Source organism: Panthera leo, chromosome A1 (genome assembly GCF_018350215.1).
Source record: "Panthera leo isolate Ple1 chromosome A1, P.leo_Ple1_pat1.1, whole genome shotgun sequence".
Lineage (NCBI taxonomy): Eukaryota > Metazoa > Chordata > Mammalia > Carnivora > Felidae > Panthera > Panthera leo.
The window spans coordinates 118,673,634-118,698,834 of NC_056679.1; the positions used below are offsets into that span (position 1 = coordinate 118,673,634).

The 25,201-nt window shown below is 42.3% G+C and overlaps 1 protein-coding gene across 7 annotated transcripts in view; it reads left to right on the top strand.

The window, feature by feature from the left end:
- Positions 1–25,201, top strand: part of ARHGAP26 (Rho GTPase activating protein 26) — a 422,569-nt gene that overhangs the window by 221,742 nt on the left and 175,626 nt on the right. For all 7 annotated transcript variants that reach the window (XM_042938105.1, XM_042938115.1, XM_042938124.1 and 4 more), the window contains one exon: positions 2,249–2,285. In XM_042938105.1, the coding sequence (XP_042794039.1) occupies positions 2,249–2,285 (37 nt within the window). The remainder of the gene's footprint in view (positions 1–2,248; positions 2,286–25,201) is intronic.

The following is a 25,201-nucleotide window of genomic DNA, read 5'->3' on the forward strand; positions in this document are numbered from 1 at the left end:
GAGGAGACATAGAATCCAAAGCAGGCTCCAGGCTCTGAGCTGTCAGCATAGATCCCGACACGGGGCTCGAACCCACAAACTGAGATCATGACCTGAGCCAAAGTCAGACTCTTAACTGACTGAGCCACCCAGATGCCCCTAATCTTGAGAACTTTTAAGCATAAAAAGTGATGCCTTTTCATTTGCCACGCAATCTGCCTCAAGTATGGAAACCCTTTTCTTTAATTTTTATCCTCCTGACTTCCGAATAGTGTCTGTGCCTCTGTAGTCTTCTTTAAGAAATCAATAATAATGATGGATTTATTTGTCTTATTTAGAGTTTGATCATTCAAAACCTTCTTGGTCGACTTGTTCAATTTACAGATAAGGCAGTAGAGGCCCAGACCTGGTGATAGCTTTACCCAAAGACAGAAGGCAACTGAGGGGCCAAGTTGAAAAGCTCTTCACCAGCCATTCCCACCCATACTTGGCTAGCAGATGAAAATCACTTTTAGAGTTTCATGGCTCTCTTTTTCGAGGTGCTTGGTCAGTACTTCCAGGGCTTAAATAAGTGCTTCTCAGCCATGAGTAGCCATCACAATCCCTTGAGATAGATACATAGATACATAGATACATACATACATACATACATACATATATGTGTACATAGTTAGGATGACCAACTTTACCCTATGCCTTTTCATATATACAGAATCATAATCACCAAAGAAAGATTTGAAAAACGTTGATTCTATCCCCCCCCCCCCCCCCCCCCCAAGCAGAGGATTTACCTTAATAATGTTACCATATCAGGGATTGGCAAACTGCCCTACAGGCCAAACCCAGCATATTATCTGCTTTTTTTATTGCCTGTGAACTAAACATGTCATTTATAGATGAATATTTACAATTGATTTGATGGGAATACTAACTTTGACCCCTAATTAAGTCCAATGTTATCCTCCCTGTATAAAACCAATAAACAAAACTTCATTCTTCTGATTTGTGGATCTGCATTTTGAAAAATTACATTCCTTGGAAAAGATACTCCACATGGCCAATCTCATTTGAGAACTACTTACTCTAGAGAGGTATTGAGCTGAGCATTTCTGAAAAGAAAGCCTCGAAACCCTAATGGGGATTTTTACCTGCAAGGAATATTGTATCTGTATTTTAAAAACATGCTATATTTAAAATTTGTCAACCAAAAAATTTGTGGAAATTAGTTTTCTCTCTTATTGAACATGTACCTACATAATATTGATTTTTGTCTTTTGGCCTACAAAGCCTGTTATATTTACTTTCTGACTCTTCACAGAAGAAACTTGCAGATTCTTGCAATATGTCATTGTCTGTTTTCTATTGGAGTATTTTCCCTTTTTCTGTATTGGACCACTTCCCCTTTTATGATTTCTGTGAATCACTTAAGGGTTTTATATTATGAAAGTAGTATATTCTCCTTACAACATTAAAATTTCAAAAGTATATAAAGTAAAATGTGATTGGCCCCATTCCCTATTGTTAATACTTAGCAGTTTATAATGTATCTTTTTCCTGACTATGCCATTTACTAGCTGTGAGACCTTAGTTAACCTCTCTGTTTCAAATTCTCCATCTGTAATACAGTGATAACACTTCCTACCTAACAGAATTGTTGTGTAGATAATTTGAGATAATTCATACGTATTTCTCAGCACCTTCCTTGGTTCACAGTAAATGCTTAATGATTGTAACTATTTAAAAGTTTTCTTCTTTTTAATTTGTATACACACATAAATTTGTTTTTTTTTTTTTTTTAAAGAATATGATCTTTGGGGGGGCTTGGGTGGCTCAATTGGTTGAGCGTCCAACTTTGACTCCGGTCTTAATCTCATTGTCTATGGGTTCAAGCCTCATGTCTGGCTCTGTGCTGACAGCTCAGAGCCTGGAGCCTGCTTCAGATTCTGCAGCTCCTTCTCTCTCTGCTCCTCCCACCTTGCACTCTGTCTTTCTCCAAAGCAAATGTTAAAAAAAATTTTTTAGAGAATATTATCTTTTATTTTTTTTTTTACAGTAAAGTTCCACAGGTGATTCTGATGTACACACAGTTGAGAACAGCTGAAGTGAATCCTAGGCAGTAGATGATTTTAGAGGGGATTCATATTTGGGGCCCACAAATTGCCTTCCATCTTACAGCACAAGTTAGGGAAAGGGACAGGATATAATTTTCTTCGTTGAACCTGGGATGGTATAAAGTACACACAAGTAAATGTTTATTTCTATTTTCCAGGTCTACAATTCGAACAAAGACAGTCAGAGCGAAGGGAGTAAGTATGTCCCTTGGATAATTTCCTACAGCTGGGGTTGGGATGGAGCTTTAAAAGTTGCTGCTCTGGGGAAGAGCCACCAGGGGGTGCTGTGGGCATGTTGGGTCTGCCCCTTGCCCCTGGCGCTGTGTGAGGTGCTTCCACACTGACTTACTAAGTCAATGACTCCAGGGCATTCAGTGAGCTTGACTGGCAAGGCTGTAATGACACCTTGCATTATATAACCCTTCGCACTTTACAAAGCATTTTCATGTATATTATCTCAGTTAATCCTAGTTCTTGATAATGTAGTTCCAATCACCATTTAAAAGCCACTTAATTGAATAATACACAGCTCCCCAAGAACCCTGTCCTATGGGAAAGCCAGAATTGCCTCCTAGCCGGTCTTGTTCAAAGGACTGGAGAGGCAGCAGCTGTCTTGGTGATGGCTTAGTAACTCTGTGTTCTTCGTTACATTTTTGAAGAGGAAAGAGTAGAAATGGTAAACTCTGTAATAACACTCTTCTTTGATGGGAGTGACCCTGGGCAGTCTCTGTAGAATATACAACACATTTCCCCTACTGCTGGTTCCGAGCACTCTGGTTAATCATAATTTCCAAGGGCACCTGTAACCTTGCAAAGGCGATGGGATTAAAATGAAAAGCTATTGCGAGAGTGTTTGGACTGATGATATCCTTGGTGGATAGAAGTACTAACCAGTTCCTTCCAGGCTGCTTATAAGAGTGCAGAGGAAGTCCTGTCCCCTTGCCTCGAATTTGCTTTATAAAATCCACTTGAAGACAAATTCAAATATAGTGCAAACATGAATTCCAGTGATATCAAAAAAATCAGTAAAACAGGGACTCTCCATGTGGACAAAAGGATGAGGTATTTCTGTGTGTGTGAAATCCCTTAAAGGACAGAGATTTTCCTTTCGTTCTTTCCAAAATACAGATTTTGACCAGCAGTTTTATATAAAATACTAAGTAATTTGTATTGTTTGCTATTGGTACATTAAGAGGCCTTTCAAGGAGGGAAAAAGGTTTTTCTTTTTTCCTTTTCCCTCAAGAATTGAATAAAGGAAAATTTTTTCAAGGAAATATTCAAGGAAACAAGTGCTTCCCCCCCTCCCCGCCCCAATCATCAGGTGGGATTGTTCTGGTGTATTTGAAATCAAGCCTGGCTAACTTTTCTAAAGTAACAATGGCAGAGGCACCTGGGTGGCTCAGTCAGTTGAGCATCCAACTCTTGATTTTAGCTCAGGTCATGATCCCAGAGTCCTGAGATCCAGCCCCACATCGGGCTCCACGCTGAGCATGGAGCCTACTTAACGTTTCCTCTCCTTCTGTCTCTGCCCCTCTCCTGCTCATGCGTGCATTCTCTGTCTCTCAAAATAAATGAATAAACATTAAAAAAAATTACATTAGCAAAAACCACAGACATAAAAATGAAAGAATATGGAAGGCCGTAGAGTAACTCACAGTAAGGGAGGAAGAACTAAAGAACCAGGTTTGAAAACATAGTAGCTCTGGAGCCCCAGGAACCAGTAAAAAAGGGTCTTCTGAATAATAATTGCAGGTTGATGAAGGTCTAGACTGCTTTTAGTAGTCACCTCACTCTTCTAAAGATTCACATTCCCAGGAAGGATAACAACAGGTTGGTCTAGGTTGGGCAGATCAGGAGAAAACAACACACTGTCACTGACAGTTTTAAGAGTATTGCATAAGATGGGAGCAGGGTAGTTTGCCGGACAGAAATCAGGGAATCCACCATAACAAGAGAAGATAGATACCCAAGCAGACTAAAATAAAATAACATGCCTGTACGATGCCCCAAGCTGGGACACACTATTCTATAATAAAGGACCCAAGAACTGTGGGAGATGAGATGCATCTGAATGGAGACCACCACCCAGAAGGTTGCTTGTGACTTGTGATAAACCTTCTCTCTGCTTGAGATAAGGGCCTATAGATTTGAAAGATGACCCTGCTTCTTTTAGGGGGGCATGCCATCTCATCATACCATTCTGTAAGACCTTTGGGGAATATGCATTGGAAGCCAGTAGCCTTTGACCCAGTGATTTGTCTTAAGAAAATAGACTGGAGGACAAAAACGTTTGTGCAAAAAAGTTTACTGGAGCATTGGTAATAATAATAAAGATGGGGAGATAATCAGATGTCTACTAGGAAGTTGATTAAAAATATCAAGGTACTGTGTAGTCTTTAAAAACAACAAGAGCAATCTAAGTATATTTGTGGAAATGGCTCCCACAGTTTATTGTTAATTGATGTTTAAAAAAATCGGGTTACAGAGCAATGTTCTTAGTAAAGTAAATTGTTTGACTCATTTAGATGTATTGATAGAAAAAGTCTGGAAAGACATTTATCATGAAACTGTTTATTCGGAGAGAGGGTAGATAATTGGGAGGGACTGACCTGTTTTTTTTTTTTTTTTCTCCATGCTTTGCGTTGTCTGCAGTGAGCATATATTTAAAATCATAGCTAGTAATAGATAGCATTTATCCACCACTTAACTATGTTTAAGGATGTTTTATGCATATGAACTTAGTTAATACTTGAAACACTGTGTGAGATAGGTACCTTTGACCTACTTTGTATATTAGGAAATTGAGACTAATAAAGTCAGGGGGCACCATTTAATCTGAATTCTGTGTAACCCCAGAGGCTCTACTGTTAACCACAAGAATATTCTGTCTCCTGAAGAAAAGAGCAACACAAGAAGTTCCATTTTGGAGAACACAGACCCTTGCAACAGTTTGCTCTTGGCATCCCATTATTCACAGAGTACAGAGAGCTGGCTGCCTGAAGTGTCTAATGATTTTTCAATTGCTTACCCTTTCATTTGGCAGGCTGGAGAGAAAAAAAAGATGGGGTAAAACATATTGGCCACTTTTCAGGAGTAGTTTGGATAGAAATGATTTTTTAAAGTATTATTGCAAAAGCTGTTCTGTTCACTGATGTCCAAGCTGGCACGACCAGAGTAGGGTTCTAGATTGATGCTTTCTCACCTCCTCTGGCCTTGGGACCCCTTTTTCATATCACATAATGCCTTAGCCTCCCCTCCTTTCTGATGTGGTTGTACTTTCCATATCTGTGGATCGAAGTAATTTTCATTTCCACTCTATATCCACCCATAGGGCTTATCTGCCACAGGTGGCACTATTGTCCAGGGTCTGATTGTTCAGCAACTCCCTGTCTGTTTATACCACAGTCAAAACTGTTCCAGAGGGTAGTCAGTCTGATAGGAATTTCAGAGTGTGACATTGCTCTTTGCCTTGAGTATCCAAATGCTAAATGGCTAACATTTTCCTTTCTAGAAAATGTTTTCATGGGAGTTTGAATGCCACCATTTTATCCCAGAGGCAGGATGTTTTGAAGGGCCAGGTAGCAAAAGGAAATTCCTCTGGGGACACTTCTGAATTTATTGCTTTCATCTTCAAGTTCCTCTCAGGGCATACAGTGCCTGTGGGGTGTTGGGGCCATAAATAATGCCTGTCTGCTGCTGGTACTTTCCAAATGGCCCAGTTGTCAGGGAGAGGATGGCAGCAGGTAAACAAATGCACATTTCTTCCCAGAGGCTTTTTCCTCTCTCCTTCTGTAAGCTCCATTTGAATCTCAGGTGTAGAGGGTTGGAATTAATCCTACTACCTGATTTGTGGCATGGGATCATCACAGGTTCCTTCCTTCCTTCCTTCCTTCCTTCCTTCCTTCCTTCCTTCCTTCCTTCCCTCCCTCCCTCCCTCCCTCCCTCCCTCCTTCCCTCCTTCCCTCCTTCCCTCCTTCCTCCTTCCCTCCTTCCCTCCTTCCCTCCTTCCCTCCTTCCCTCCTTCCCTCCCCCCCCCTTTGAATTCTCTTCCCAGCTGTTACTTCTTTCCTCCTCTGAAGACCACCATTCTAATGAGTACTTTAAAATTTTTTTTTTTGAGCAACGTATATTTTTTTCTACCTGTATTTTTCAGTTATATAAATTATGATATGTGTTGTTCTTTTTCTTTGCTTCCTGGGCATTGTGTTAGGAGCCATCTACATTCTCCTGTCTGCTTCTAGACTGTGGCTTCTGTCTGCTGCGCCGCACTCCCCCCCCCCCCCCCCCCCGTGTGTAACACTGTGTATCTGTTTTTACAGAGCTGCACACTCCATCTCCTCATGCTTCCAGCTCCTCATGACCACCACTAACACCACAATGAACATCTTTGTACATCTTGTACATCTCCCTGTGTGAGAATTTTTTTTGGAATATACCCATGAGGAGAATTGTTGGCCAAAGGGTGTGCATGTACTTAGTTTGAGGGAATATTTCTCCAGAGTGGTCAGTTCATAGTCCCATTACCCCTACACGAGGATTTCTTCTTTTCTGCCAACTCTTGCCATTATTCAGCTTTCTAATTTACTGTCACTCATATAAATAGAAAATGATAGCTCATTATTGTTTTAATTTGGGTCTCTCTGTATGCCTGTTGACTGGGTTTCCCCTTCTGTTTATTGCCTATTCATGTCCTTTGCTCATTTTTCTATTTAATTTGCATTTTTTTCATGTTGATTGGTAAAGTTTGTTCTCTATTTTAGATACTCATCCCTTGTTGGTTGTAGACATTTTAAATACATTTTCCCATTTTGTCATCTGTGTATTAATATTATATGTGATAATCTTACTTGACTGTAAAGCTTTCTTATGTATTGAAATGCATCTTTTTTTGTGCCTTCTGGTTTATGATTTTCAAGTTGCATTTTAAAGAAGGCCTTTCTACAGTGCTTAGGTGGCTCAGTCAGTTAATGATCCAACTCTTGATTTCAGCTCAGTTCATGATCTCATAGTTGTGAAATGCAGCCCTGCTTAGCACTGGGCATGGAGCCTGCTTAAGATTCTTTCTCTGTCTTCCTCTTCCCCTTCCTCTCTCTGTCGCTATCTCTCTGTCTCTCTCTCAAAAATAAATGAAAGGAAGAAAGCAGGCCTTTATGACCTATGTCACAAATATATGCACCTACATTTTGTTTTTTTGGCTTCATAATTCTTTCTTTCCCAATGAGGTTTCTAATTCAACTGATACCTACCATTGTATATAGTGTTTCATGAAGATCCAGTTTTTTTTTTTTATCCACACAAAGACTCATTTTTCCCAAAAATGTCATTCTTTCTGGTTTTGACTTACAGTGCTGTCTTTATTGTATATTAGGCTTGCATATCTGAGCTCTGTCTCTAGTTCTTTATGTTCTTGGTCTGTTTGCTCGTGTGCCAGTACCTCTGTGCTTTTCATATGATGTCTTTGAGGTAAGTCTTAATGTCTGGTACTCTACTTTTTAAAATTTTTTTTAATTTTTTAATGTTTATTATTTTTGAGAGAGAAAGAGACACAGCATGAGTGGGGGAAGGACAGAGAGTGAGAGGGAGACGCAGAATCTAAAATAGCCTCCAGGCTCTGAGCTGTCAGGACAGAACCTGATGCGGGGCTTGAACTCACTAACTGTGAGATCATAACGTGAGCTGAAGCCAGACACTTAACCAACTGAGCCACCCAGGTGCCCTTGGTACTCTACTTCTTAAGATTTGACTTAGCTGCTTGTGGACCTCTGTCCTTCTGTGTAATTCTAACATAAGTGTGTAAGCTCCTCAAAACCTTAAAACTTTGCTTTAGAATTGCATTGAATTATATAGATTAATTCAGAGAAAATTGACACTTCTATAATCTTCAGTCATCTCACAAAACTTGGACTATCTTTCCCTTTATTCAGATCGCCTGTGCCCTTCATCAGAGTTTTAGTTTTCTGCCTAGAGGTCTTGGGTATTCTTGGTTAAGTTAATCCTTACAAGCTAAATTCAAAAATCAATCTGCTATTTTTTGCCAATTCTATGGGCCTCTTACCGGGGATCCTGCTGCCATCAGGGGACCTTCCCTGGGTTTGTTCATAGATGTCAGGATTATACATCAGTGATGCTGAGTTTTTTCTTACCTGTTAGAGAAAGGAAGGGAAAAAAATACAAGTAAGGATACTAGAGAGGAAGGGAGAATGGTTTGTTATTCCATAAGGTGCTTTACCGATCACACACCAGTGCCAGTTACCTAGGCAGCTGATACCTGTCATGGATTTGCCTCCTTTCTCATTGCAAAGAATAGGACTCTGCCCTGGGCAAGAACCCCTCCTCCCAGTCCACCCTATCTGGCCCCTTGTGCCTCCTCAGTCTCCATGTCCTATTGCTTGCTCTCCTTTTGACTGCAGCTGTGAGATTTCTCACCAGAGGCTCTGTGAGAATTGGTTTATTCTCCTTTGAAATGAGCTCCAGTAGGTATCAAGAGAAGAAGCCGAGAAGTGGCCTATTCCCCTCCAAGGCTGCTGTTGTCCTGTAGTCCCAGCTGAGGGACAGTTAGAGCATGCAAGAGAGTAATGGGAGGGCAGGCTTTCCTAGGGTGGGTTGATGTCTTCGAAGTTAGAAGTTTTAAATAATAAATGTCACTGCCTACTTAGTTCTGAAAAGATTAGCTTGTTTACAGAAATGCTACCCTCCCACTGCTTCTCCAGCTGTTTAAAGGCTGAAGGCTGACAAACTGAGCCGCAGAGAGCTCAGTCTCCTAATCTTGACTTCACGGTGCCACTTTCCTTAATGTGAATATTAATTCAGATTCCATGGGTTAATCAGATTATTTCAAAGGAATATGCCCAGGTTGCCTCAGACATGCCTTCTTGTGCACTTCAGACTCAGCTCAACACCGACCGTCTGGCTTTTCGAGAGGATCTTGCAGTGGTCTATGGTGCTTCCCACTCTTGTTCCCTGTGTTCTGGTTTGCCCCTACCTGCACCTTTCACTTGGTTTCCCAGCAGGAGTCCAGCATTCCTGGAGCACTTCACTGAATTAATAGCTCTTGGGAGTTTTTAAGTGCCTGTGGCCCTGGGCAGTGTGAGTGTGGAGGGGAAGGACACCCACAAGTAGAACATGTACCTCTGCCTTTAAGGAGTATATGGTCTGCTTTTGAGGTTGACAGCACACAGAGATGATAGCCAGATGGCCCAGTGCGTGTGTGGGTGAGTGTAATCGTCATGCTATCTGTAGATACACCTGCTGTGCAGACAAAATGCCCCGAGCCAGTTGGTTGGAGAGTGAGCTCAGAATGGGGTTCCATCTAGGCTAGCAAGATTTAAAAAAATGGGAACTTCCTACCTTCCCTCCTCTTCTTCCAGGAGAAGGAAATAGAGCACTTCCTCTGCTTCCACATCTCAGTCCCTTCTTTTCCTTCCAGTTTGTTGTTAATCTTTGACAGGAATCCTTTGTGTTTATAAAATGCTCAAGAAGTCACTGGAGTTTGTTATTTACACTGGATCTTGTGTATGTGTGTGGGGTGGGGGAAGCAGTGATTGGAGAAAGAATGCAAAGTTGGAATTAGGATTCACTCATCTGTAGGGTGTAGACATTGAATCTCCTAAGCAGCTTGAAAAACAGTTATTTTTACTAACTATAAAAATCATATGAACTCATTGTAGAATGTGCAGGAAATACAGCATTTATTTTCAGAAATTCAATAGAAGTCATCTCTAATACCACCCCAGTGATATTTCCTTCTTGTCTTTTTTTCGTGATATCTTTCTTACATGGATTTTGTCAATGTTGACATGTATTTTGACTTACTTGGCATTACAATGAATATACTTTTGGCATCCTGCTTTAAAAAATTTACAAGCATTTTCCCACGTCATGAAAATTGTTTATGAATGCCATTTGCAATGGTTGTTTAATATTCTGTCATAGGATTATATCCACATTTCTTGAACTATTTCCTGTCATTGGACTTAAATGTCCCTTCCAGATTTTTGCTCTTATGAGTAATATCAGCCTGAACACTCCTCTACATCAGTTTTTGCACATACCTCAGATAATTTCCTGTGGGTAGGCTCTGCCATGTGGATTGGAGAGAGCTGTTTTAGTGGAGGGCCACGTGAATCGTGTGGCTTAGCATGCTGGCACACTGGCTCCGGAACTGTGGGTCAGTGCAGGACATCTTTCAGCTTGCATTGCCTTTTATGTAAAAATGGGGGATAAATAACACCAACTGCCTCACGAAGTTGCCGTGACGATTGGAGTTTAGCAAAGTGTCTGGCATATTAGTTAAGAAATGCTTCATTACCGTTGGTTCTCATCTGTCTCATTATCTGGTCGTGCCAATTACTGTGTCGTGTGAGAGGGGGAAAGCTCCCTGGATGGGCAGAAGAGTTCCTGAGGGGAGCAGGGAGGAGAGCGGAGGGTGACAGCTAACGCCCCTGCTGTTGTCAGGCCTGGCGCCTTGTGGGTGTTAGTTCATTAAATGACTACATTTCTCGAAGTGGCATATGCATGCTACTCGTGGTATCTCTGATCATTTTAGATAGTACCGGGCACACATTTTAAATTCCCATTTGGATTTGTATGTTTATTTCCACATTTATTAGGGGGAAAACACATGAACATGTAAACCCTCAGGTTGTCTCAATGCTATTGCTTAGCAAACCAGGAGGCCTTTTCAGTAAAGAGTCATATAGTAAATGTATTCAGTCTCGCAGTACTCTAACTCTTGATATTGCAGTGTGAAAGCAGCCATAGACAACACGAAAGCAAATGCATGCTTGCTAATGAAACTCAATGTACAATCAGGCAGTGGTGTATTTGGCCCACATACTATAGGTTGGTCAACCCTTAGACTACTTTTTAAAAACCTACCCTGGTATTAAGCTACCTAAGATGGCGTGAAGTTACGGCACGCAGCATGAAAGCGGTACATCCATGGTGGGCATTAGTGGAAATGCTGTTCACAACGACCGCGTTTACAAATGAGCATTAGGCTTTAAAAAGTCCAGGTAGTATGGTCAGGAAGTAGTGGCGATGATGCTCAAACCAGAGTCGGCCTGATTGCCATAGTCACGCCCCGCCTTCCTCCACCTCTCGATATGCGTGACGTCTTTCCTTTGTTACGCCATCTTGTCACTTTGTGGCAAACCCAGTGGGGCCGTAAGGCCTTCCCTCATCAGCCCCACCTAACCTTCTCAGCTCTTTGCTCTTGAGGGGCCATCCCATTTTCCTTCTCAGTGAGCCTCCTCATCAGGACTATCAGTGGCTCCTCACATGCTGTGCATGATGCCCAGAGACCGTTAATGTGTGTTGGTGGCTCTGCAGCTTCCCAGGCACGGAAGCGTAACACAGCCCACTGCCCTTCTGCAGGCATCAGACAACACAGCCAGTGCTGCTTGGGTTCCTGTTACATACATTCATCATTCTTTCAAGGCCTCATTCAGATCACATTCCCTGATAGTGTCGTATCCAGTCTTTTCTTGTTCTGCAAGGGCAAGATTGAGGACCAGGAGAGGGGATGGGAAGGTGCCGTTACCTTGCTCTGCATGCTTATTGCCCTACCTCTGATTTATACATTCCCTTCCTCTCTGTGCCTCCGTTTCCTGTGATCTGTAAAACAGGAAAAAGAAAGAAAAAGAGTAAATCCCTCTTTTAAAAGAGGGATTTTTTTCTTTTTTTAACATTTGTTTGTTTTTGAGACAGAGAGAGAGCATGAATAGGGGAGGGTCAGAGAGAGGGAGACACAGAATCTGAAGCAGGCTCCAGGCTCTGAGCTGCCAGCACAGAGCCGGACGTGGGGCTTGAACTCACAGACCGTGAGACCGTGACCTGAGCCGAAGTCCGATGCTCAACCGACTGAGCCACCCAGGTACCCCAAAGGGGGATTTGCTCTTAAAGATGGTTGGGAACGACTTCATGGGATCCTATGGGTCCCTGGGTTTAAAAGATTTTTAAGCCTTCAGACATTACTAAGTCCCACAGTCTGAGGAAAGCAGCAGAGGACAGAAAAGAGGATTTTCTTTTTCCTTTTGCTTCCAGTCACCTTCGGCCTTTTGCTGTTAGAACACCCACAGTTGAGAGGCAAGAGAAGGCAGCCACTGGTAACCAGAATCCCTGTGGGATCAGAGCCATCCAGTGGCTGCCAGGCCTCCACCGGTCGGTAGCTTATAAATAGAACATTTCCCTTTTTAAACCTGAGAAGGATGGGCTGCATTAATGGGCATGGTGGCCTGGCCTCCTGAGTACTGGCCCACGAGGCAGTCAGCTGAGCACACCTTCCCCTCCAGCTTTCCATCCACGCCTTCTAGGCCAGGGCTGATAGGGGACAGGCGCTCATTCCCTCTCTTGCCTGAATTCCTTTCCAGCCTCCCACCCCCACCCCTTTTGGCCCTTGGCTTCGTCATTTCCCCTCCCTCCTGTGCCATGGCAGGTTTCTGTGGCTGCCACTTTTATCTCCTGAGCCACAGGCAGGCAAGATGGTGTAATTCTAGCTCGCCTAAGTGCTGACTTTCTCCAGCTTGCTTTCCATTATCACTTGTGCGTGCAACACAGTGGGTGTGGCCCACATAGAACTCGAAATTATATTTAGTTGAGTGGTAATACCCTAGCTGGAGAATGATCCTGGCTGAGGAGCTGGGGGCTAGCAAGAGAGAAAGGAGAAGGAGCAGCTTGTTTTCTCAGAGATTTTGTTGCATGAGATCTCAGCTATTTTGTTTGGTGGGACCCCATCCCCCAAGGATATGACTGGCGATCGTGCTCCCCTGGCTGGCCTGGACTGTCAGAAGTCTTTCTGCTTGTCTTAAATGACACTTAACAAACCATTCTCTCATCCTAGGCAGGTGTGAACCACCCCTTGGCATCCTAGTTTGGGCTTCAGCCAAGAACATCGAGCAGGTCCCTGGCTGCATCTTGAACTCCTAAAGCCCAGTGCACACGGTTGTTGAGGCAGAGACTGAAAGATTTTCCTCAAGGCTCTCGATTAATGTTTATTGGGCACACACATATTACTGGGCTTTGTGCTCAGGGTTTGATGTACATTCTGTTCTTTGATCCTTACAAGAATTCTATGAGGTAGATAATATTATTGACCTCATGTAAAGATGAGAAAACCGAATCCTCATTTTTAGTGCATACTGATGGCCTGTCAAAGTCATCCCTTCCTACCCTGATGAGAGTATTCAGAGTGTGCAACTCACATTTGGCATGTAAGAATCAGCAGAAGCTATCAAGTCCTGTTGCCCACAGTGGGGATAGTGTTGACTGGTAGTTGGGAGTGTGGACTGTGCAGAATTATTAACATACATGGGTTGTAATCCCAGCCTCACTACTTACTGTGTGTGTGACCTTGGAAAATTAGTTTCCCTGGGTCTCAGGGTTTTTTATCTATAAGATGGCTATAACCTTATTACCTACATCATTGGTTTGTTGGAAGGATTGAGTGGGATTAGGATGGAACAGCAGTGCCTGGTAGTCTAAGCAGTCATTAAATGTCATTATCTGCCATTGTTGTTATTAATAACATCATCATTACCCCAAACCAGAGGCTATTTATATAAAAGCATGACAGCCCACAATCTCTCTACAGTTCCTCAGAGTGCTGTTACAGACATCACCTTATCTGATTTTCACAGCAACTGATCTGTACCGATGAGAAGGGTCCCAGAGGCCAAGTACACCCATCTCCCACAACCAGTTAGTGGTAACTCCAGCCACAAATGTTCAGCCTCTGATTATGAATGTCATCTCTAAGACAGGTAGAAGGTAAAGGCAGGAGAAGGGTGTAGGTGGGCAGGAGAAATTAGTTCTTTGCTTGAAACCCTTCCTCTTTCAAAAAGGTGGTGATGATCTCTTTTGGTTGAGAAATCAGTGTGCAACCGCCTATGCATCAAGGCAGAAAGGAATTGATGCTTCTCCACTGTAATTCCTTCTCTGGTTGCCCAGATCACCGTGTAAGAGACCAGGTGGTCCTGATGAAGCCGGTTGGCCTTACCACGGTGTGCGTTAAGCATGGCTCTTGCACAGCTGCCGGATTGGGAATTTTAAGGAGACTGCAGATGTAGAAACCCACAAGGAAACAGAGTCCTGCAAGCCAGTCCGCAGCCCTCATCTTGTGCTCTGTAAGAACCCAGACACTGCCACTTGGGCTGCGGTGTCTGGCTGAGAACTGGATCGCTCTTCACAGGTATCTTAGAACCTCTCTTGACTCTGGCAGAGAGCTGGTAGGTTTATTTCAGGCCAGGCAGGGATTTCATCTCTTTTCTTCTACTTAGTTTGCTTTCTTTACTCTATGTCCCTCTTGGCTTGTGTGTGTGTGTGTGTGTGTGTGTGTGTGTGTGTGTGTGTGTCCACAGAAACCATGAAAAAGAAGATAGGTGCCTTTGTACCTGGTAGGCTAGGGGGAAAATTCCGATTGGCAGTGTTCGTGCTTAGAGGTCAGGGGATGAATGAGATCCCAGTCAGTCATATTTGTACTGTGCATCCTGCTGCAGGGCCCCTGAACTCTAGAAGGTACCAGTGTGTTCAGCCAGCTGCTCAGCATTTGAGGCTCCTGGAGTGTGGGGATTTCTCTACCTGTTGGTTTCTGGTGTCTCAGCTGGTGAAAATATGGATTATATCTGTTGCTTCATCCAGAAAATATTTATTATATTTATTGATGCTACAGCAATGAACAAGGCAGATAAAGTCCCTGTTCTCATGGAGTTCTAATGAGAGAAACTGACAGATGGCAAGTAAACAAAGGTATACAGAGAGGGGCTAGGAAGAATTAAGAGCAAAGAGATAGTGCCTAACTAGAGAAGAGAGAACTAGATACCTGGAGCAGAGAGGCCTCTCTGAAGATGTGACATTTGAGCAGAAACCTGAACAAATGGAGGGAGTGTGACATGTTAGGAGCCAGCAGAGGAACCAGCATGTGCAAGGGCACTTGCAGTGGAGGGGGTAAACCAGCTGTGTTCAGGGATTATCGGGAAAGGCTGCAATGACTGGATTGGAGGAAGCCAGACGGAGAGTGGCCAAGTAAGCTGGGACTAGACCGTGTGAAGCCATGGTCAGGTGGAAAGCTTGTGTTCTGAGTGTCATGAGAAGTCCCTGGAGAGTTGTGATCAGGCAAGTGACACACGAGCCAGTGTGTATTTTTAAAAGATGGCTCTAGCTGCTGGTAGAGAATAAACTGTGTGAAGCAAAAGGAGAAACGGTTGGGAGACTATTGCAGCAAGCCAGGCGAAAGACAATGGTTGCTTGGATCAAAGTATTAGCAGTGGGGATGGTGAGAAGCAGTTGGGTTCTGGATGTGTTTTTAACCGATGACTGATGAGGTTGGCTGATAGATTGGAGTGAGGGCAAAGCAAGGATCAAGGATGACTGCGTTGAAGTAGGACATCTTGCTGGTAGAAGATGGTACCCTCCCATCCCATCCTTCCAGCCGGGTTGAATATAGTTGTCTGGTCAGGCACAAATTAAGACAGTTGTTCCCAAATGTGTTATTTTTCTATCATTGACTTCATGTTGTTGTTTTTTTTTAACATATACGTATACCACTAGTATTGTTACTATGTACCTACTAATTTTCTTAAATGAGTTCACTCTTTTTAACTGAAATTTATTTTATAAATAGAGTATGTCGTGCTATGTGTAATAAAAAGATAAATTTCTAATATTCATTGAAATAAGTACACAACTACAACTATTAGAAATATTTGTGAATCATTTGGAGTCATTTCATACACCAGTAGTAGCACAAACAGCATTATATTCCGAGATACATAGCACTGGTAAATGTCTGTTGTTAGATGGGGACTGTGGAACAGATGTTGATAGCTAATTAATTCCTAACAATCATTTCTGTTCATCTGTAGTGATAGTTTTTTGTTTTTGTTTTTTTTTTTTTTTAAAGCTCATCTATTTTTGAGTGAGAGAGAGACAGAGCAAGCCGGGGAGGGGCAGAGAGAGAGAGAGAGGGAAAGAGAGATTCTGTGCTGTCAGCACAGAGCCCAGTGCGGAGCTCGATCTCACAGACCATGAGATCAAGACCCGAGTTGAAACTAACAGTCAGACTTAACCAGTTGAGCCACCCAGGTGCCCCTTTAGTGATACTAGTTTTAATTGCTTGGTATACAGTACAATACTGTACATCGTTGTCCCAAGTGTGCTTCTCAAGCCTGCTGGAGTACAGCCTGTGGGAGGGTGCCCACAAGCTCCCTGGCAACAAGCATGGTCCTGGTTCTCTTGTCCACTAGATTTGAGAGCTCCTGGAATAGAAAGGAAAGAATCCAGAAAACATGATCCCCAGCCCCCAGCCCTGACTGGTCATGTGAACTTGAGCAGAAGCAGACTGAGTTACAGTCCTGGTTCCATCACTCATTAATGCCAGAGCCTTAGTAGAAGTTCCTCAACTTCGTCTGACTCGAGATTTCCTGTCTACAAAATAGGGGTGTTGATGATGAGGATACGATGCATTTAAGTGCTTAGCCCAGAGCAGTGCAGTCTGTTCAGCAAGCCTTAGCTACTGCGGTCATTGTTACCACTTAGCAGTGTGAGCCTGACTTGTCTCATCATAAAAACTTAACAGATACATTGGGAAAATCAATTAAGCTATATATTTTATAAATAGCCATGTATCATCGTATAAGTTCATTGTACTCATTAGTGTGGAAACAACAAGAAGTTATTAGTGAGGACTGTAACAGTATTTGCCCATGTGATTATTAAGGGGATAACATGAACTTGGATATGAAAAATGTTTCATCACCTGGAAAGTTTGATTCAAATGTTGGTAATACTGCTAATGACCATCTATTGAAATACCGAACAAGTCAGTATATACATTTCCTTTGACTCTCGCAACACTCAGGTGAGTTATCCCCACTGTACAGGTGAGGAAAGTAAGTGTCAGAGGTGTAGCATTTATCCTATGAGTGTGGCAGAGACCTCAGTCTAATCCAGGTCTGTCTGGCTTCAGCCAGACTCTTCGTTCTCTTCCCAGATACATATTGCTTCTGTCTGGGTGACTTCAGTTAATATTAAAGTTGGTTCATACTCCCTGAATGTATACGTCTGGGGAGCAGAGTATAGGACAGAGTAGGCAGTAGCATGGGATGGGACACAGGGTCTTGGAGTTGAACTGGGATTAAAAACTGGCTGTGGGTAATCCCCAAAGTAGAGAATTCACACTTGGATAATTAAGAAGCAATTGGCCACCTTCCCGGGCCCCACTGGAAGCTTCTGAGAGCCACCACCATGAAGACTGTTTCCCAGGGGCCACAGCCGTGAAGCCCTGGGAACTCTCAGTCTTCACATGATTAGGAGAAAGGACGTGAGCCCCTTGAGTGTGTTAGCCAATTGGAAGTCTATTCTCCAGATGGATATGGTATTAAATTCAATGTGGGTGTTTCTCTTCATGGCTTTTAATGGTGTTGAAATTGATTAAATTCAGAATGAGTGAGGTAGGCCAGACTTTAAGAGCAAATCATGTTGGGAAATTGAGTAAATTTCTATGGTGAGAACATGCCCCTGGAGCTGTCCATAAAATGGTGGCCTGCTCATAATAACTGCAGACAGTTTCCTATATCCATCCACATTAAAAACGGGGCAGTAACTTCCTTTACCTCTCAGTTCTTTCATTTTTATGTAAAGATCCTGTACTTCCAGCAAATTCCATTTCTCCTGTAAAAAAAACTTGAAAGATTTTTGTTGAATGAGATTCCTGGGGTAAGACATTTTAGGCTAGGAAAAACCTGTTAAATACCAGCTTTAGAAACATAGGTAATGTGTTCTTGTGTGTTGAGGCTAATTCAGTAGATTAGCTCCTCTCTATTGGAAAAGGATTTGTCTTATGAGATCTGTTAGAATTCCCAGGATGCATGTATGGGGTAACTTCGGGGTATGTCCCAGAGAGTTGTTTTCACACACTATATGTCCCATCACTCGACCTGTGGTATGGAAATTTCCCTTCATTCAGAAATAGTGATTTGACCGCTTTTTGCCAAATTTCTCAATGTTCTGAGTACTAAGGACTCGGTTAGAGCAACAGCCAGTCAGTGATTTTCAATAAAGGGGCTACTGGACCTGAAGAATGAGGTGGTCTCTTGGATGGCAAACAGCTCTAAGGGAGAATGCTCTGGTTTTCTAGGGCTATTCTTGACCTCCGGCCTGTCTGTGTAGATGGCCCAGATTGTATGATGTGGAAAGAACCCCGATACCCTCTGTTTCCACCAGCCACAGCTTCATACCACGTACAGTTTGGTGATGATAATGCCTTGATGGACAAGCAAAGGATTTCTCTAAGTGTCTAGGAAAATTGGAATTTGGTTATATCTTCTCTGTTTTTTGTCTTGGCTTGCACATCTTTTATTTTTCCTTTCTTTTAAACTCATTCTTGGAGCTATAGTGCTAGGTGGTGATACCTCTTCATATTGACACAGAAAGGAAGGAAGTAGTTAGGTCAGGCTCTTCATATCTTTATTTAACACTTGTATCTTCACCAAGATGAAAAATCTAGGTACCAGAGTTTAAACAACTCATCTACTCTCGGGTTTATAACAGTTGGAGTTTGAAGGGTCATTTTGACTACATCACACTTCCCCTTAGGGACCCTCCTCATCATACTTCATATCCAACATGTTCGTAGACAGTGAAAGGCAGAGATAGAGTACTGAATAAAATAATTGAGTAAATATATGCATGCACCCTTGCTTTCCTGAATGCAAATCTGATTAGGTAGGCAGCATTGTAGAAATAAATAGAAATTTAGAGTTACATTACATACTCTGAAGGAGAAGTTGACAGTGCTATATCCAAGTTCCAGTGGAAACATGAACCAGGTAGAGAAGTCAGGAGGGCATTTTTGAGCAATTGACATTTGAGGGGAGACCTGAGGATTTGGAGTAACTTGGGCCATTGGGCTTCCAAGTGAAATCCACAGTGTGTACAAAAGCTAGAGAAAAAGTGTGGTCACTTGGACGCTCTCAAAGAAAGCCAGTTTGGTAGAATGCTTAGGTGTGGAGTCATGGCGTGAGATGAAGCAGGCCAGGCTAGACCACAGGGTTTTGTGGACCATGTTAAGGATTTGGGTTTTCTTCCTGAGAGCATTGGGGTGACATTGATAGATTTTAAACAGGGAGGTGATGTGATCTGGTTTCATCCAGATCACGGGGGCCCCAATGTGGAGGACAGCTTGGAAGGAGCCAGAAGAGGTAGGAGGACACCAGTTAGGTGGTCTTCACAGCAGTCCTGGTAACAGATGATGGAAGCCAGCACCATGGTGAGTGACACAAAATTGAGGGACCTGGTGATAATTTGAATATGGGAGTAAGAAAGGAGGAGGAGAGTGCAAAGGGTTTTGCTCGTGGTTTTATTGTAGTTCTTCCCCTCTTCCATCACCTACACACCTCATTTTCTTTTATGGTGGAAAGGGCCAGGGAAAACATTTCAGGTGAGGTACCATTTGATTCAAGAAACTATAGAGCATGTCTGTCCAGCTGGGCCATCAGCTTCTTCCTTTGAAGCAAGAAAGTCATTGGATTGAACCTTATATAGTAGGTTGTTGTTTTGAGCCCTTTGCAGTAAAACCATCTGTTTCTGGGTTTAACCTGCTTCCCTGCTCTTGGTATTTGGGATATCTAGGGTGTCTAGGCATAATGATGTAAACTCCAGCAGTCTGCCAAGCATCCTGCTTCTTCTGCCCTAAGACCCTCCAAGTTGGTTGAGCGTCAACTCAACTCTGAGTGTTCCTGTGTTCTCCATAGAACTTTGAGAAAATAGCTTTGTGTGACTCTCCTCTAAAAGGAGACAAAGCAAGAAGGCTTCAAAAGTTGAAGTGAGGGGCACGTGGGTAGCCCAGTCAGGTAAGCATCTGACTTTGGCTCAGGTCATGATCTCACAGTTCCTGAGTTGAAGCCCCACATCAGGATTTGTGCTGATAGCTCAGAGGCTGGAGCCTGCTTCGGATTCTGTTTCTCCCTCTCTCTGCTCCTCCCCTGCTTGTGCGTGCACACTCTCTCCGTCTCTCTCACTCATCTGTCTCTCAAAAAATGGATAAACATTGAAAAAAAAAGTTGAAATGGAAGTTAAGAGGACGATACATTTCTAACTTGGAAGGTTAACCTGGATATTGGGTGTGAGCTCTACGACAGTCATCTTAGGACAACTGTTGGGGCTGCCTTGTGCACAATCCTGAGCAAAGCTGAAGGTGAGGCTGAGGGAGGAAGAAAAGCCAGTCACAGCCATAGCTGTAAGATGTTGGATGGCAGGCCTAGGAGCCACTGGTCTTGCAACAACTCATCGCAAGTCAAATTAAGGGAATAATGCAAGCCTAGTAGATATTTAATGAGAGATTATTCCTGGAGATTATAAGGATACAGAAATTGCAAATAAATCCCTGACCTTTTCTGAGCCTTGGCTCAGTAAAAGAGCTGAATCACCTGCTTGAGGGGATTAAGGACAGCCGCTTCCATCTGGCGGGCTGCTCAGACTTTTTTTTGTCATTAGCAAACTCTGTCTGGGGGTGATCATGTTCTAAACCTTTTAGTGGGAACTTGCTTTTCAGCAGAGGAGATCTCAATTAACTTAGGTTATGTACCTACTGGGCAGAGATCCGAACTTACGATCTCTAGTTATGTATTATAATCGCCATTATATTAGTACTACTCTGTACATGTTAAATAATAAAGCAGTTGTTAATCATTAGTAACCTAATCATGACATCGGCAGGAAAGTCAAGTTGATGAGAAGTCAGACTTGCCTGTGTGTGTGCGTGTGTGTGTGCGCGCACACACGCATGCCCACACGTACCTACCGTAGAGACACAGGGAGATACAAGGATGTCCCAAGGCAGCAGGCAATGTAACAATGATACCATTCCAGTTTAGAGATTTAGAACAATGGCTGTTAAACTGTATATTGTGAGTTCCTTATTGGGAACTGCTGTTTGATATGAATTACGTTTCTTAACACAGTATTATCTGCTTATAAGTCATCAGTATATGCAACTTGAACAGTTTAAAGGCTAACAGATAGTTACCTTGAACTCTGTTTGACTTTGTAATATGTAAAAGTGTTACACTTTGAAACTCAGACAATAAATATATACTAATACTGTGTTACATGTGTAATGTGTAAGGCCTTTATGTGTAACGTCTGTGTAAGATTTATTTCAAGAAAAGGAGTTAGCAGGTTTAAAACAAATGAGAGAACTTGTGTTGTGACAACCAAAGGAGAAATACTAACTCCGAGATTTTGGGAGAAGAGCAGTTTGCTATTTTCGAAAATAAGTCATTGTAGTCAGTTTAGGTTAGCAGAATTTATTTTTTTCTGGGTCTACTTGGAAGGTTCCATTGCATTCTTTTCCATCAGCTATTATTTGCCTAGATCTAGCTTCTTTTTATTTTTTATTTTTTAATGTTTTGTTAATTTTTGAGAGAGACACAAAGTGTGAACAGGAGAATGGCAGAGAGAGAGGGAGACACAGAATCTGAAGCAGGCTCCAGGCTCTGAGCTGTCAGCACAGAGCCCTCTGTGGTGCTTGAACCCATGAACCGTGAGATCGTGACCTGAGCCGAAGTCGAACGCTTAGCCGAAACTGACTGAACCACCCAGGCACCCCCAAAACTTTGGCTTCTTACAGTAAAACACGGGCAGGTTCAAGGACTCTTTTAGCCCTGCAAGTTTATCTCTAGCCCTGCCCTTATTTCTTCTGCTAGCTGTCCTGATAGCTTTATGAGCAGGTATCTTTTGATCACTGAGGTTGTCATTGTCAGCTGCCAGGTTTCTTCAAATTTTCCAAAACTTTTTTCAATGTTTATGGGGTAGAAGAAGCAAAGGACTTTTTGTTCAGGATAGGAGTTTATCATTGTCTGAAACAAGACCATATCCACAAACCTACTCTGAAAGCATCCAAGCTTGGAATCAGCAGCTCCGCAAAGCACAGTGCAAAATGATGGTTCTTCCCTGAACTTCTTGGACTGTCATCCCTGTGCACAAATCCTGTTAATCACCTCTCAGAAGAACTGATAGGCTTCAATGGACTATGGAATCACAGTTATGAGCATTTTGGAAACCTCGTTAAGTGCAAAAAATGATCTTCCCTGTGACACATAGTTTCCAGGAGGCTCTCTGTTCTGACTACTGTGTAAAGGAATGAATATCCTCCCCCCGCACATGAAAAGCTGCCCAACATCATTAGTCACTAGGGACATGCAAATCAAAACCACAATGAGATACCACTTCACGCCCACAAAAAAAAAAAAAAAAAAAAAAACAAAAAAAAAACTATAACAAAAAATACAATAACAAATATGGGCGAGGATGTGGAGGAATAGGAACCCTCATACGTTGCTGGTGGGAATGTGAAATGGTGCCGCACTTTGGAAAGCAGTTTGGCAGTTCCTCAAAAAGTTGAGCAGCGAGTTACCCATAATCCAGTTTACTCCACTTCTAGGTGTATACGAGGAGCAAAGCTCGTACACAGATGTTCCTAGCAGCAGTTCATAGCCAGAAAGTAGAAACAACAACCAGTGAGTGGATAAATGACGTGGTTTTACCCAGGCAACAGAATATTACTGGGTCATGAAAAGAAATGATAAACTGCTGCAGCATATGTGACTCTTGAAAACATTATACCAAGTAAAAGAAGGTAGACACAAAACGCCACCTGTTATGTTTCCATTTATGTGAAATGCCTGGAATAGGCCAGTTCGTACAGACAGAAAAGAGATCGTGATTTTTAGGAACTGATGGAATGCAGGAAATAGAGAATGACTGCTAATGTGTATAAAGTGTTTTGTGGGGGATAATGAAAATGTGAGGGAATTGGATAGTGGTGATTGATTCATAACTTTGTAAATATCCTAGACACTAATGCATTTCAGTGCTTGAAATGGGTGAATGTTAAGTTATGGGTATGTGAATTCTTCCCTTCAAGAATCTTGCCCTAGATTCTAACAGGCATCTGGCCTGTGTATCATAGTTTGTTATTAAATTTGGGAAAAATCTATGACATGAGTTAATGGAGTTTTATTTGGACGAGTGATTTCAATCTGACTTGCAGTTTTGAGTCAGAAAGCTCTGTACTACATGACATGCAGTGTAGTGCTCGGTTTATACTAGAAAAAGCATGAGAGTGAGTTAGTTTTATAGCTGCACTTACAGCTTTAAGGGAGTAAGAGCAATGGTTTGTATATCAGGTGTTCTCCCGGAAGAAAAATACTGTTTTCCTCCTTTTCTGGTACTTTACTGACTATCCCAGAGGCCAAATGTGGTTATAATAAGTATCACTAAGTGGTAAGTGTGTATGTAAGAATAAGAGTTATTTTGTTTTCTTTGGGAAGAGAATTTGTAATAAAATAGCATTTCTTTTTAGTTTAAGGAATTCTTAGTGATTTTCTTAAGAATTTTTATCTTCATTGGATCTAAGTTGACTGATCCATGTTCATAATTAGGGAAACGTGCACCCCTGTGTTTATTGAAGCATTGTTTACAGTAGCCAGATTATAGCAGCGGCCCAAGTGCCCATCAGTAGAGGAATGGATAAAGAATAAGTGGCATATATACACAATGGGATATTATTCAGCCATAAAAAGGAATGAAATCTTGACATTTGCAACAACATGGATGGAGCTAGAGAGTATAGTGCTAAGCCAAACAAGTCACAGAAAGACAGATACTACGTGATTTCACTCATGTGGAATTTAAGACACAAACAAACAAAAATGAACAAAGGAAAGGAAAGAAAGAAAAACCAAAGAACAGACCCTTAACTCTTAAGAGCTGATGGTTACCAGGATGGAAGTGGGTGTGGGGCTGGTTGAAATAGGTGATGGGGATCAAGGAGTGCGCTTGCCCGTGTTGAAGATGGAGAAATCTATGGAATTGTCGCATCACTATACACCTGACACTAATACCACACTGCATGTTAAATACATTGGAATTAAAATTAAAAACTTAAGTATTTGAAAAAGGTTCTTTTTGGATTAGATCAAAGTATGAGCTCAAATTCTGTGCAGTTCTTATTTTTTACAAGGTTATTTTTTGCCCTGGGATGATGACAAATTATTTATAAATATTTACCCTCCTACTTTCTGTCATTCTCTTCTCCATCGTGAACCGTTAGTTTGTAGAATGTCTTGCCCTGATGTCCCAAGGTGCTCAAAAGGTGAACATGTTCTTAAATATTACCATCAGCCTCTCCTCACTGGGTAATCAAAGCATGGAGATTAATTTTGGTAGGTTCCCAGGCTCATTGCCAGGTTGGGAAATTGGTTCTGTGCGGTGGAACAGGTTGCTGCTGTTGGTCATTTATTTTCTGAGTCACATTAGTGGGCTTTATAGCAGGTGGAGAGCTCTGAATACCTCCTGACTTACCACACCCAGGATGGCTCTCTTGCCCTATGCCTATTTTTCATGTAACTTCTTTGTTGTAAGCTATTTTAATTTTCTTCCAGATTACTTTCCCTTTTTTCTAATCACCTGCGTAGGATTTGACTTAGGTCATATTTAGGACGTTGGGTCATAAGGACTTGGGAGTGAATCTCCCACTTACTAGCTTTTTAGCTTTGCAAATATCATAGTACAAATGAAGCAAGTCTCAGATGTTTCATCTGTAATATGGAGTCAATGAGAGTATCAACCTAGAGGACATGCTAAAATTAAATGAGATAATCTGTGTAAAGTCCTTATCCAACATTTATTGAGCCACTGAATTTATACTTATTGAAGGAGACCAGGAAGCAGTTAGTTCTACAGCTCCTGATGATAACAAATGGTTTAAAGGATACCTACTCGTTCCTTTGGTAAACTGCTCATCACTCTATTCTGCCGTTTCTTCAGCTAAATAGAGGATACCCTTGCAGAGTGACTGTGACAATTAAGTGAGCTCATATAAACAAAGCACTTAGAGCTGTACCTGGCATGGGATGCCTAGGTGGTTTAGTCAGTTAAACGTCTGGCTCTTGATTTTGGCTCAGGTCATGATCTTGTAGTTTGTGAGTTGGAGTCCCACCTTGGGCTCTGCACTGGCAGTGTGGGATTCCCCCTCTCCCCCTCTCCCCCTCTCCCCCTCTCCCCCTCTCCCCCTCCCCCTCCCCCTCCCCCTCTCTCCCCCTCTCCCCCTCTCC